The sequence below is a fragment of the Colias eurytheme genome, chromosome 12, assembly GCF_061535395.1.
Source record: "Colias eurytheme isolate Ceu_HAF_F1 chromosome 12, ilColEury1 Martin Lab GWU primary, whole genome shotgun sequence".
Lineage (NCBI taxonomy): Eukaryota > Metazoa > Arthropoda > Insecta > Lepidoptera > Pieridae > Colias > Colias eurytheme.
Window position 1 is genome coordinate 3,120,491 of NC_142991.1, and position 13,837 is coordinate 3,134,327.

Below are 13,837 nucleotides of genomic sequence, written 5' to 3' on the forward strand. Positions count from 1 at the left end.
CTTAAGGTGTCAAACGCCTTACTATAGTCAATAAATACGATTAGGACATGCTTTTTACTGTCAAGGTGTTTATAAAGACTATCTGTAAAGGTGGAAAGCAGCTGTGTTGTATTTTTATGCGGTTGAAATCCGTATTGATTTTTTGTTAATATGTCGTTGCGTTCATAAAAACTGTAAATTTGGCTACTAATATACTTTTCTATTATTTTGTCTATAGTAGGTAATATAGTTATTGGTCTATATTTGTCATAATCGTTTCTGTTACCATTTTTATGAATTGGACGAACAATGCCTTTTTTAAGTTCTGTCGGATATTTACCACTTATGATGCTGGTGTTTATTAAATTTGCCAAGGTATTTTTTATTTTCTCACAAAGTAATTTAACGTCAATTGCTCTTATTCTATCCAACCCAGGAGCTTTGTTGCTATTTAATGCTCTAATTATTTTGGCCACTGAATTGGCGTCGGCTCGCTTAAATCGCATGCTTACATTTGCCGAGTGTTCATAGCATTTTTTATCAAGCAATGGTTCCACACATTTCGGGATTATTTGTTTGACACTGTTGTGAAAAGTTGAGGCAAAATTATTTGCAATATCGTTAATTGTTGTCCCTTTCTTAATAAATGCATTACGCAGTATTGAATCAATAGAAGATTTTATTCTACCAGTGAGTTTGTTAAGTATCTCCCACAGCTTTTTTGAATTGTTCTTGTTTGATATGATATTATATTTTGTGTATTTATTTTTTGTTTTATTAATTAATGAATTTACATAATTTCTATATTTATTATATTTTTGTTTAATAATAAAATTATTTGTGTTTTTAGTCCACTGTATAAAAAGTTTGTCTCTAATTTCACAAGCTTGTATAACCTTCCTATTAATCCACTCGTTGTTATTTCGTTCTTTATTATTAGTCTTAATTTTAATAGTAAATTCACATTTTTCATAGCAGTTTTTAAATTGATCGTGTATATAGTTATATATATTAATTGGACATGTCATATTGTCCGTACATGTCCAATCTATTTGTTCTAGTAATGTATTTAATTTTTTATTATCTATCATAGTTTTATAATTTGTATCATCCTGTGTACAAGCCCCGACGCAAGCGAGCATTACGGCCCGGTGATCCGCTAGTGTCGTACCGATCGCTGCTGTGAATAGGTCTTTTGCGTGTGATCGAGTGTAGATGTGATCTATGCATGACTTGCTTATTTTATTATTATATGTTTCGATTCTAGTGTAAGCTGTGATCCCACACAAAAGGCCTAGACCATGCATTGTATTATTATATTTATGTTTTATAGGAGTGTCTGACTGCAGATCTATGTTAATATCACCCAGTATATAAAGATCAGTTTTTATAGGGCACTTATTCAGTATTAGTCTGTTAAGTTCATCGATAAATAAGTGTTTATTAGTGTTAGGGGGACGATATATTGCACAAATATTTGTATTATAGTTAGTGTGAGTGGTTATTGTGAATAATATGTTTTCGAAATAATTTGTGTTTACATTGTGTACGTTACATGTGTGTTTATTACTTACATATACAATAATACCCCCACCCCTTTTACATTTTCTTAAAGACGTATACATTTGATAGCCCTTTAAATGATATAAGCTACTAATATTATCCGCAATGTTAACCTCAGTAAGTATAACAACATCAATGCGCTTTTGTGCGGATGATATACACTGTTGTAATGTAACAAAGTTTTTAATAACGGATCTTATATTAATGTGGATACACAATAGATTTATAGGCATATTGGGGATGTTGTTTAGAAAATCGTTTATATTTATACAATCGAAGACTTCATAGATATTATCTGACAAACCATCCATACTATATATAATTTTTTGATCTGTTGCAAGCGTTAACTATACATACAAAACAAATTTTAGGATTTACTTTTTGCTATAGCGTGTATGTCCGCCGAGCTTCTAATTATATAAATTTTTGAACTATCGTCTTTACGAGCTTTAACAAATCCTTTCTTAAACCATACATACTTGAAATTTAGATTGATTTTTAGTTCTTGCTTAGTTTCCCATAGCAAACTTTTATTCATTTTTGTCATGGCTTCTCTAATAAAAACGGTGTTGTTGTTATTTAGATGGGATGGGCAGACATCTGATACCTTAGTATTGTAGGATCTTGCAGCCGTTAGCCAATCTTCTTGTGCTTTTTCGTTTCTTAATTCCACCATTATATTAGCTGGTTGGTTTTTGCTTTGTAGTCGGCGTGAACTCCTGATACTTTCGACCGGCTGGTTAAGTTTTAGTGCCACCTTTTCTACTAGCTTGTTGACAACCTCTGTAGCTTCATGCGGAATGTTTGCGATTTCCACGTATTTTGAGAGTTTTACTTGTTCAATTTCTTGTAGGCGTTGCTCTAATGCACCGACACGAGTTTCTAGATTATTATTTCGGTTGGTTAGTTCGATGTTCTTCCGTTCTAGTGTTTTAATAGTTTGTTTGAATGTATCGATGATTTCTACGACTTCATCTAATTTAGCGCTATGAAATTGTAATGCTTCATTTAGTTCGCGCATTTCACTTTTAATTGCTTTTTCGACTTCCCTCGTTATGTTATTCAGCAACTTTTTCGCGTTTATCTGTACATGGGTGTCGTCTTCATCGTCGTCTTCGGGAATGATAATAGATGAGTTACGTCTGGGTGACTCGCGCTGACATTCCAAGCAGGTCCATTCTAAACTAGGAGCAGCCTTTAGCGCGGCAATCTGTTTATTAGTTAGACCACTGCATCGGGTGTTAAGATGAACAATTCTTTCACACTTGTTACACTCGCAACCAGGTATTGATTTGGTAACCGTTTTTTTACAAATATCACACTTAGACATTGCGTTAGCGGGTAGATAGTAAAAGTTATTTATAGTTGTATAAGGACGTGTATTATGCACGACCGTCTGTCAACGAATAATCAAATAATAATTTAAATAATTCTATTGATTGATCATTGTTCCAAAAAACAACTAGGTAGGTACTCAAAAACCATTCAAATATCAATTGCACACTATTCATCAGGCACGTACAAAATCGATTGACATTACAACAATTCCACCCTTCGTAAGCGATATTGTTGCATTTCTTCGGTGATAATGACATCGGGGACCATCAGGGGACGAATGACATTTACTTTTATCGCCACAATAATACTCACAGTGTTACCACAGTATTACAATATTATTTCCTACAGTAAGGAATCGCCTTTGATGTCGCGCGATGCCGCCGCCAGCGTAGGTACTTACGCTGCCACACGAAAATACGCTAGGGTTGCAACAAATGGGAAATAAAACAATTTTGGTTATTAATATTATGATGAAATCATTTATTCATATGTACATTCAAAATAATTGCGATTATTAAATCTGATGTAATTATTTGTTCATAAATATATAATTACAGATATTGCACTGCTAAATATTATTTACGTGGACACTTTATTTTTGGATGTTCTTAATTGTATATTATACCATTTAACTAAGTAATGCATTCGCATTGGGATGTACAATCTGATTAGAAGATAATGAGGACAACATATACATAGCTTTGATTTTAATTCAACAGATACAATTAATACAATCTTTCTGAAATATTGTTTCCTTCTGGGATTTCAATGTAGATTTACATCCGTAAACGGAACAGTTTTTGCGCGTCATAATAGAATATGTAAGTACCTATGTATAATAAAATTATTACACAAAAAATACGACTGCGTCATCCTTTCGCGATAGTTAATGCAAACTCAGCGTGATTGCATTAAGCGGCCCGCGTCGCCCGACCCCCCGCCAGTTCCCCTCCGTTTCTCTGCACAAGTACATTCGTCGCCATACTGTAGGATGGTAATACTGTGGTGTTACCGATCCAACATTTACAACGCTATCATTGTAAAAGCATGTACAAGCATGAATAGTTATTTGGGAGGAATCCTATAGGACCTATAAAATATTGTCATGTATTTAGGGAAGGCTTTTTATTGTATACAGCTTTTTATTCTTCCTACCGTTTTAGTACCTCTAGTCTATACATTCCCTGCAGCCGATGAAGCGATGAAATTCTAGAATTACAAGTAGTCATTTGATGTTGACAGTTTCCTACATGTTTAGTTAAAATATTGCAATAACGAGGTATCGTACTGCAATTGACTTAAGAAGTACCTTTAGTAAGGTCGAAATGGCCAATCAGTATTTTTTTTAATAAAATGATATATTCTATTTTTTGTGACGATAAGTCAATATAGTTTAATCTGCCTCCAATAGATTTCCTCATGCTGATATTAACTGTAAATTAATTAAAAGCAATATTCCAAACTACTTCTCATCCTAAATATCTCGGTACTAGATAAGAAAACTTGGTACGTAACTTACCCATCACGGCTATGAGTAAACTATTACGGTTCTATTTGTAGATATTGAGTAGACTAAAGATGAAGTGAAGGATGCAGTTTCGATTAATATTCCTTGAAATAAACAAATCCATGTAAAGCATAACAACCCACTATTATAGCTTTCATTTTCATAACCTACGACCTCATTTCCTCACCATACTGATTCCCTAATACCCATCTCGGTAAAACACCTTAGAATTTTAAAAACGTCTTCTCCATTAGGCTCAATTTGGGTTTAATGACATTTCTGTCTCATAAATTTAAGAGGAGCCGTCCCTGCCTTTTGTAATTAGTTCGTTGTGTGGATTAGGGTAAAAAAGGTTTTGTGGAATGCAATTAAAATCTCAGTACATCGGTTTAGGGATTTGAGAGATAAATTTCTAGTTGTGGCTTCTCTTGACAGATACCTTTGTCAGTGGGGAATAATATTACGTATTTCGTTTACAAATGGTGGTTCAATTTGAATACATAGTTAATTTTGTGAGTGAGGGTCTGTAGAGTAATATTTAAGACAGTGGTTATTTATTATGATTATGTATATGACTAAGCGCCGATTTTTCAATCCTTGGTTAAAATTTATCCGTCTAATAAAATATTACACGAACATTTTAAAATGTCACATGTAAACTGTCAAATACGGATAATTAGAATATATTTTTGAAATGGTAGTTTAATAGGTTATTCGATGAATAAGTTTTAACCAAGGATTGAAAAATCAGCCCTTAATTAAAAACAAAAGATAACATTACACAAACAGTTAAATAAGTTTTTCATATCCCTGTATAAAAATAAATAATATAATATTTTCGTTATATTTATCACTTTACACAGGTTGACTTTAATACAAAAGGAAAGGAAAAATGCTTAGCAACATCTTGTTTCATAATACGGAAAATTCGAAATTTGTCCACAAAACGGCAGGACTAGACGTTAACTTCCCTTCGGGGATCTAATAACAGTATCGGCTCTTCTTACGCAGGCTTATTTTACTAACAAAGAAATTTGAGTTTATTGTGAGCGTTAGGCCTGTTAGGGCTCCAGTCGGTACAATACCGTCGGTATGAGATAACTTGGCAAACTGCGCTATAAATAATGTTTTTTGTGAGCTTTTGACTCACGTCCAAGACTGGACCATTGTGCCTCGGTACGAATGGTTGGAATGTTTTACACAAAGGCATTGAGTGTCTTATCTTTTCCACTTTGTACGGAAATAGGTTCCGTTCCTTGAATTCATTAGTTGATTTGCGTGTTTGTTTGTGTTTTCAGATCATACGTATAAACTTAAATCTATCATGATAGCCATAAAGATCTAAGACTACTCGCATGAGTAGTCTTAGATCTTTACACATATTAGGCAGTAAAGAATAATTGCGATGTAGAGTTGTAATATAGTTGCATTCAATAATAACAAGTACCTACGAAAGAAAGCCCTATTCATAAGTACAAAAAGGACTATTTAAATCAAATTTCTTTGTATCCAAACATTGAAATAATTTTTCCAATAGGCGCAAATCCAGCCAAGATAATCCTCGGCAAAAAAAAATCGCACTATTACTTTCAGTATAGAATTTAATTACTCCACACATTCCAAACGCACCTACATTAGGTTTGGAACAAGGCTCGCCCACATTAGCACTAATGGTATCGTCTGGTCGCACCTAACTTCTAGTAGTTAAACGAACCCACTTACTGTGTTCTTAACGGGGTTCTGTATGTCATTTTTATAGGGTTATTTTGTGTATTATTACGGGGGGTTTGTTAATTCGCTTAGTTTGCATGTAAGATGGATTGCTTGGCTGATTTTATTTTAAATGCATTTCATTATTGTATTACGAAAAACATCAAGTATTATATAAAATGCGCTATTATAACGTTATTTCTTTTTCACAGATAAAAGCGTTGATATAAAAATATAATGTTATTTTCCTCTCTTTTCAGGTAATTTTGTTCGAGAATAACTTCGGTAAAGATAACGAAGTACTTCGGGAAAATCAAGATATTTCGAGCTTCGAGGCCTTCGTTACTGTTACATCGCTTAATATTTATTAAAACATAACTAGGAAATAGAGGATTCCTTGAAATAATTATTGGATAAATATAATGTAAAAATCTTTTCCTTCTGAAGGCAGGAAAAGGTGTTTATTTGAAAAAAAAATACTCCTTTATTTTTACTTCCTAAACTCAATCATTATTATAATAAATCGTCATTGTACCACAACCATCACCATATAACGGATTATTTTAGTATTCCACAAATAGAGTAATAAATTCATATAAGCGTAATTAATTACAGTAATATAACGTTTACTTTTATAGCACATTTTGCTGACATGTGACTTGACCTAACAGCTACCGCGCCCACTGGGGCTTCGCTCTTTGACTATTATATACTCGTCAGTCACAGTTTACGCTTTACATACATATAAATTTTCTAAGAAACATACTAAGTGCCTTATTAAAAGTCCCGTGCTTTATGGTGCTTTTGTTTTACTGATTTTCTTCATGGGCAAGGCAAGTTGGTGATCTGTGGCTTATGAGACCGAGACTTTACTCTTCCCAGAACATAATATTATAGAGGCTTATAAAATTACAATATCTTTGGTATATCTTGAGCTAAAGCAACGTTATGCACATGTACAAATACACAAAAAGTCATTGCATTAAATTATGTGCGTCATTATAAGTAATAAAACTACGTGTAGTTTAATGTAATTTAACGCAAAAAGTGACGCGTTATAAAACTTCAACACGCCAACTCCTTTAAGCCTTAACTCAAGTGTAATCACAATTTATATTACAAATGTTCCATGATTCGAGCTCATTATGTAGCCAGATGTATTTATTATAATGTCGCTCGATGAGCGGTGACACGCGAGGAAAAGTGTGGAAAAGTGAGGAAAACTGGCAAGAGCTGGCAACAGAGGAGAGGTCCCATTAACTGCCTGCGAATGGCTAACTAAGCCTCATTGTGTTCAACTCGGAACGATTTATTAGCGTGGTAACGATTAGATCCAGCGATAACATTGCTTTTTTCAACTAAAGTATGCCCGTATTTCGCTTAATTTGATGGTGTTTTCTCGGAGCGGAAAACCATTTGTGAAATTTATTTTGGATTTTCTAATTTAATCAGAGGGAGCAGAAGTTATCCTCGGTAAAAGAAATGAAGGTAATGACTGCACGACGGGTGTTTTATGGACTTGCTAACCATGAGATAACATGGAATGGCGGAATGCCGAATCTGGATAAATTGTCTTATTTTCATTTAAAAATTACACACGCATCGAGAATCAAACAACAATAGCAAAATTTACAAATACGTCATTCGACCTTACGTTTCTTCGTCAATATTTGGTTATGATTTGGTTAATATGCCCTTACAATTGTGTAGTTGGAATATAAAGAAGCGTATACATATTTCTTTTAGAGCGACGTAGTTACATTGTACAATGGTTAACGGACGAACGTAGAGCCGTAGAAGAATCTTTGATTGCTTTGATCATAATTGTAACGTGTGGATCAGAATAACGATAAACTGTGACCTATAAAATGAAAAATAACAAGACGTATCACGAAAATATTTATAAAGCTTTTGCAGAATAGCACTCATGTTTATCCTATTTGGCTACAGACCTAGGTTCGCAAACGAGAGCGGCACTTCAATAAAGCGCGGCTTTCAAATTAATATTTTAAAGAGCCCTGTTTTCAGTTTTAAGGTTATAGAGACGATTCACAAAATTTTATTTTCATTATTTTTGTAATTACATATTTTAAAAGGTTTAAAATTTAAGTATTGTCTACTAAGGTCAATCCGAAAAATATCATTCTTTTATTTATTAAGTTTTATGACATCTTTTTGTGAATGATAGATCATTTTGTATAACTTAATAAATATAAAATATAGAGTAGTCACTTGTCATATAATTTGTCACCAAAATACGCCACATCACGTCCAAGTCAAGCTTTCGAGCACAAAAGATTTTTCTTCATTCTCGAATTCAATTTACGTTGATACTATGTTTTCCCTCAAATGTAAAAAAGTAGTAGGATTAGAGATTATAATTTTTAAAGGAAATTAGCGACTTTAATGTTAATTTATAACTTGAATAAATGAATGAATTTTATTTAAATACGTTCTTTAGACAATTTAAAGATTAAAACATAAACATTTTACTTGATGTTAAAACATTTTGTTAATAATTACTTATAGGATAGGGTCTGGATAGTTGAGTAATTTTATAAATATTCCCTGAAATATGGAATTGAAATAAATTATATTATGTATATTAAACAACTCCTTATTGATTCTTGACTTAAGTTTATTAAATCGACCAAGAGCGCGTCTTTCTACATCAATTGTGTATCAATTGAACCGCTTAACATAGATCGAGGTTAATCATTCACCAATTTTCATAACACTTACACGTCCTACATTAACAGCAATTTATTATAATTCAAATGAAAACTAAAAGGTATCGTCGATAAATTACATCTCTCGATACACCGAGGAGGCATTGACCTTTCATCCCGTGTTCACGAAATTATCGTTATAAATACATTGATAGCCTGCACCTAGCGTGTGGGTGTTCTACCGTTCTACGTTTAATCGGTCTATTTTCCATTTCTAGGGCGATGGTCGTGTTATTGTTTTGATGGCCCATGGGTCTAACGAGCCATTGTCTTCGCAGCGGCTACTAAATGATTCAAATTGTGACAATGACACAGTGACGTCATCGTGCAACAACTTTCATTACACTTGCACTTTTGTTCGCTATATTCGGAAGCTTAATTGGCGACGTCGGACTTAAATACGAGCTTTTGTTTACGAGACGGTTAACGACACTTACGTTTGTCATTACTGAAATTTTCTGTGCTACTTATAAATTTATGGACCGTTTGACTTATGTTTTATTTTTCTTATTATAATAAAAAAATTAAGAAAAATAAAACATAAGTCTAAGGTACTTTGAATTTATAAAAGAGTTGATTGTATAGTTCAATCGCCATAACCACGTAGACTATAGAGGATCGTTCTGATTTTAATCAACTTCAAAATATCAACACTAACTCTACAAAGGCATAACAAAAATATACGTGGCTCAAACGTTCCCTACACATAGTTAAATTGATAAAGGCCACAAAATTGCCAAACACTCCACAATATTTTCAACAAACGAATATATTCCCGAGTTCCAAACAGACAAGAGCATTAGTTATGGAATGGGTTGGCAGTCGAGTAGGTCAAGCACTTGGAGCCAGTAGCTAGCGCTAATAGCTAGCTAGTATTTGTCAGGTCACGTGGTCCGCAACTGAAATAGCACGGCTCCCTCCAAGACATTCCTTTGTAGAGATTTAAATTCAATTGCGAGCGCCCAAGTAAGTGAAAAATAGGTTGTTGTTATAAATATGCATTGGATGTTGCATTTGTAAGTGTAGTTTGAAAAGCGGGTTAAATACGTTTGTGTATTGTTACATTTGTTTTCAGTATAATTATTATGAAATGATGAAATTACAAAATTAAAAAAAAGTATTCAATATACCTACACTGAAATAAATGTACATATAACCACAGCCTAATCAAATGATATTGTTTAAATACATGAATTGTGTAAGATAACTAAAAGATTCAAATAAAATAAAATTAAACGCACTGTATTTATTTTAAAGCAAAGAAAGTAAAATAGTACGTACTGTATAAAAGTATACGCGAGAAAACATACAATAAACAATTAATAATATGTAGTTTAAAAAAACTAAAAAACACGCTTTTAGTTCGGTTTTCTATAAAACGCGTGTTTTTTATTTTTTTTTTACCTATTATTTATTTTATCAAATTAGTGTATTGTCATCGGTCCTCAATAAATCTACAAAGTTTGAACAAAATCTGGCCGTTTAAAGTGGGTCAAAATCGCGCCCAAAGAAGTCGGTTACAAACTTACAAACATACAGGTGAAGCTAATATAAAGCGTGTAATGAGGGAACCCTTTCGTATCGGAAAATATACATAATATGTATCTACTATCTAAGGCCGTATAATTTCATATTAAAAAATGCAGAGGAATTATCATATAGGATAATAATTTCAGTTTAAATATTTCACCTGAAGAAACTTTAATGGTGCATTTTAAACCGCTTTTGCAATGTGCAATTTACTTTTAAAATTTAAATAAGCTTCAGTGCGATTCACGAGTAAATTAAACGATAAACTGTATTTAATGTTATATTTTCTCGTACCAGATTGAATCCTCTTTTATTTTAAATAAAAAATGATATTTCTTTGTTTATTATATTATCTCATTATTTGAAAAATTTTAAATAATGAACAGATTGGATGTTAATCTCCTAGAAAGTTGATAAAAACAACGGTTACAATACGATCATAATAGAAATCTCAAAAAAACTAAACTACGAAGCTAAACACAAATACAAAGACTTAACTAGCCTTTTATGATACTAAAATCGCCATAGATAACAAAAAAACATCACATAACCTCTCATCCGTATTTAAACTATAACTTCATTATGTACAGGTTATCAGCATAATATTTAGAGATAATACCATTTTTCCACGTGCGGTTGGCATGCGTAAACGAAATTCCCGCCCTTTCGACAATTCCAGAAATGGAGTCCCGAGGCCATTCGGGGACAAACCCAAATGGACCCCACGTACTTAATGTTCAATTTTACCGCGATTAGGACGTTTCTACAGACCAGACTTTCTAGATTATAGTAATAGGTCCGCGAAAATGGGAAATTGCTAAATTCTTTGAATGCAAATTGCTATTTATCCCTAAGAGCATCATTGGTAATGGGATCAGAACGAAATAAACATTTATTTGTCCATTTTATTTGTACAATTGGAATTGTATTTTAATTTTCATTGTAGCTAAAAAGAACGCTTTTTGTTGTTTTAATAATTGAAACTGAACACCGTTTTTTTTCGTGAGGTACTTACATATTAAATTGCTAATTCTTTCGTAAATATTATCATCCCTTACGTTTTCAATTATTTTGTCAATCTTAGAAATATTTTGTATTAGTCTGTATGTGTATTGATAAAACTAAAAAGGGTTGAAATAAGGTTGAAATTGAGATATCTTAGATGAAATTACACAGATTAAACACAGAAGAAAGTTTATGTTATGAATTCACGTTCTTCCATTTTTTTCCTTTAAACCTGAAGTCGAGTCGCGATTGAATAAATTTTCAGGAGTCACAGAACAAATCCATCAAAATATCTATACGTAACAATTAATATTTTGAGCACCTTTTACAACAAAATTTCTTTAAAGTATTGAAGTTTCAACAATTGACAAACAAATTAGTCTTTCTTGGTTATTCATATTTGTATGGTAGTAATAATAATAATAGTATAAGATTTAACTGGGAACATAAAAATAGCGATTTCTATCAAACTGTCGACTATTAACTTCAGTCTAATGGTATTTTCTGGGCACATATTTAAGATATATTGCTGTTATCAGCGCCTTACATCTCAACTGCTAGATTTTAATGCTATGCGAAATAAAGATCTGTAATGTAGATTACTTTGACCGTAATAAAGTTTTGGTTTATATATACATATGTGCAGTTGAATGCAGTGAATAACTAACCGAAAGTTAGCAAGGGTATTCAAATACTTAGCGGCAACTGGCTAAAGTGTTTACAAAATTATGTGTCCAGCAGCAGTTTTTTTTCTCGTTTTACGTACTATGGCATATTTTCAGATCTGTTTCACCGATTGAATGTCTTCAAGCAAGCAAATAAATGCCACCTGAACCAATCTTTCTTATTAATCTATCAAGAATAAAAATCTGATTTTATTCTACAGTTTATAAATTATTTTTCAGCGTTTTATTGGATTCTGATGAATGGAAGGCATACGCCTCAATTTTTGTGTTTCGGGAATTTGTTCAAAAGTAAGCTAAAAATATATTCATTATTCAACACACATCTTTGTTTAGATATACAAATTATGACATCATATTACATCGCTATGAGCTATGATTATATCCGATATCCGCTTGCTCAAAATGGCGGCCGGAAACGTCAATTGTGAACCGTTTAGCCGCAGTTTAACGCTCATTATTTTAAAATATTCGATTATGTTCGTAATTAGTAATCATTAATAACAACATAATTAAAAACGTGAGTTTCCAAATTTAAGAATATTCTGAAGTTTTAATTATTTATAATATGTTTGTGCTAACACAAATAATGTAAATTTTATTAGAAACATGCAAGAATAATAAATATTGACATTTAATTTGAACAAACAGGATACTGCATCCTTATCTATTTTTTTATATAATAGTATCAAAGCAGTTGCAAAAATAATATTGCTCTTATACATTTCTGAATACTACAAACATTTCGTATATTTCCTCTTTTCGTATATAAATTATGAACGCATGTGTTTTTAACTCTGCCCACAAATAGATGATTACAAAGGCGTTAAAATAAAACAAATCCTACACAATTCAATCTAGCAGGAGCTCACACGTATAAGAGGGGAAGTATTAATATATATATTATTGGCGCGGCTTTGAACATATTAAGCGGGAAAGTGCATCATATCCTGTGACGTTATTATCGCACGTGTTCCTGAAAAAAAAAAACAATGTAAGGTACATTGTTAGTAGTAACTAGCTGTCTACCCGTAGATTGCCCGCGTTGTCTTAAAATTTAACAAATGATATATGTACTTAGATACTAAAGTCTTCCTCTTGAACTACTTTATTTATCAAAAGCCGTATCGTGCTTAGTTTTAAAAGTCTAAGCATTCATAGAGAAGCTACGGTCAAACAAACAGCGGGAATTGACTTTTTTATACTATATTTTATACATTAATGATAATAAAACTATTTATCGTAACATTTGAAGAATGGCAATATTCTATAGCTGCTATAAAATAAGTTGACATTGATTAATTTTATACGACTTCCGATTTTATCACTTTCACGTTATTTGAGCTATAAAAAAAGAAATAAAGTGGTGATTACTCTATTTGATTAAGGTATACATCTATCAAGTTAATAAATAAGCTATAGGGTCCTATTTTTCAGGTAATTACAGCTACTTTCATTTTACGAGACGCCTAATACGATTTATTATTTAATGTAATCAAATGATTACATATAATATACCATAATTGTAAATAACCTATGTCTTTATCACTAAATCACGCTATATATAAATCTTATCCACACATCAAAGTATCTTCACACGACACCATTAAATTGATGATGCGCTTAGAAGTCACCGTGACTTATTTGGTGTGCTAACGTCACCTAACGTTGCGCGATGTGACGCAAATCGTTTGTCTTGGCGCTTCTTGGTGACGCATTATGGCATTTCACACGGTGCATTGTATGCTTTTATTTGTGTATGGGTATGGTGCGTCAATATGAGATTGTAGATT

At 32.3% G+C, this 13,837-nt stretch overlaps 2 protein-coding genes across 2 annotated transcripts in view; one reads left to right on the forward strand and one right to left on the reverse strand.

The window, feature by feature from the left end:
* LOC149903860 (uncharacterized) overlaps positions 1 to 13,837 on the forward strand; it is an 81,941-nt gene that overhangs the window by 52,370 nt on the left and 15,734 nt on the right. The window lies entirely within an intron of this gene.
* LOC149903861 (uncharacterized) lies at positions 1,910 to 2,893 on the reverse strand. The gene has a single exon (XM_090107841.1). The coding sequence runs from the start codon at positions 2,870 to 2,872 to the stop codon at positions 1,910 to 1,912; it is 963 nt and encodes a 320-aa protein (XP_089963967.1). The 5' UTR covers positions 2,873 to 2,893.

Bases quoted from the DNA above. Each gene is read 5' to 3' on its own strand.
- LOC149903861 (XM_090107841.1), bottom strand. From the start codon at position 2,872: ATGTCTAAGTGTGATATTTGTAAAAAAACGGTTACCAAATCAATACCT.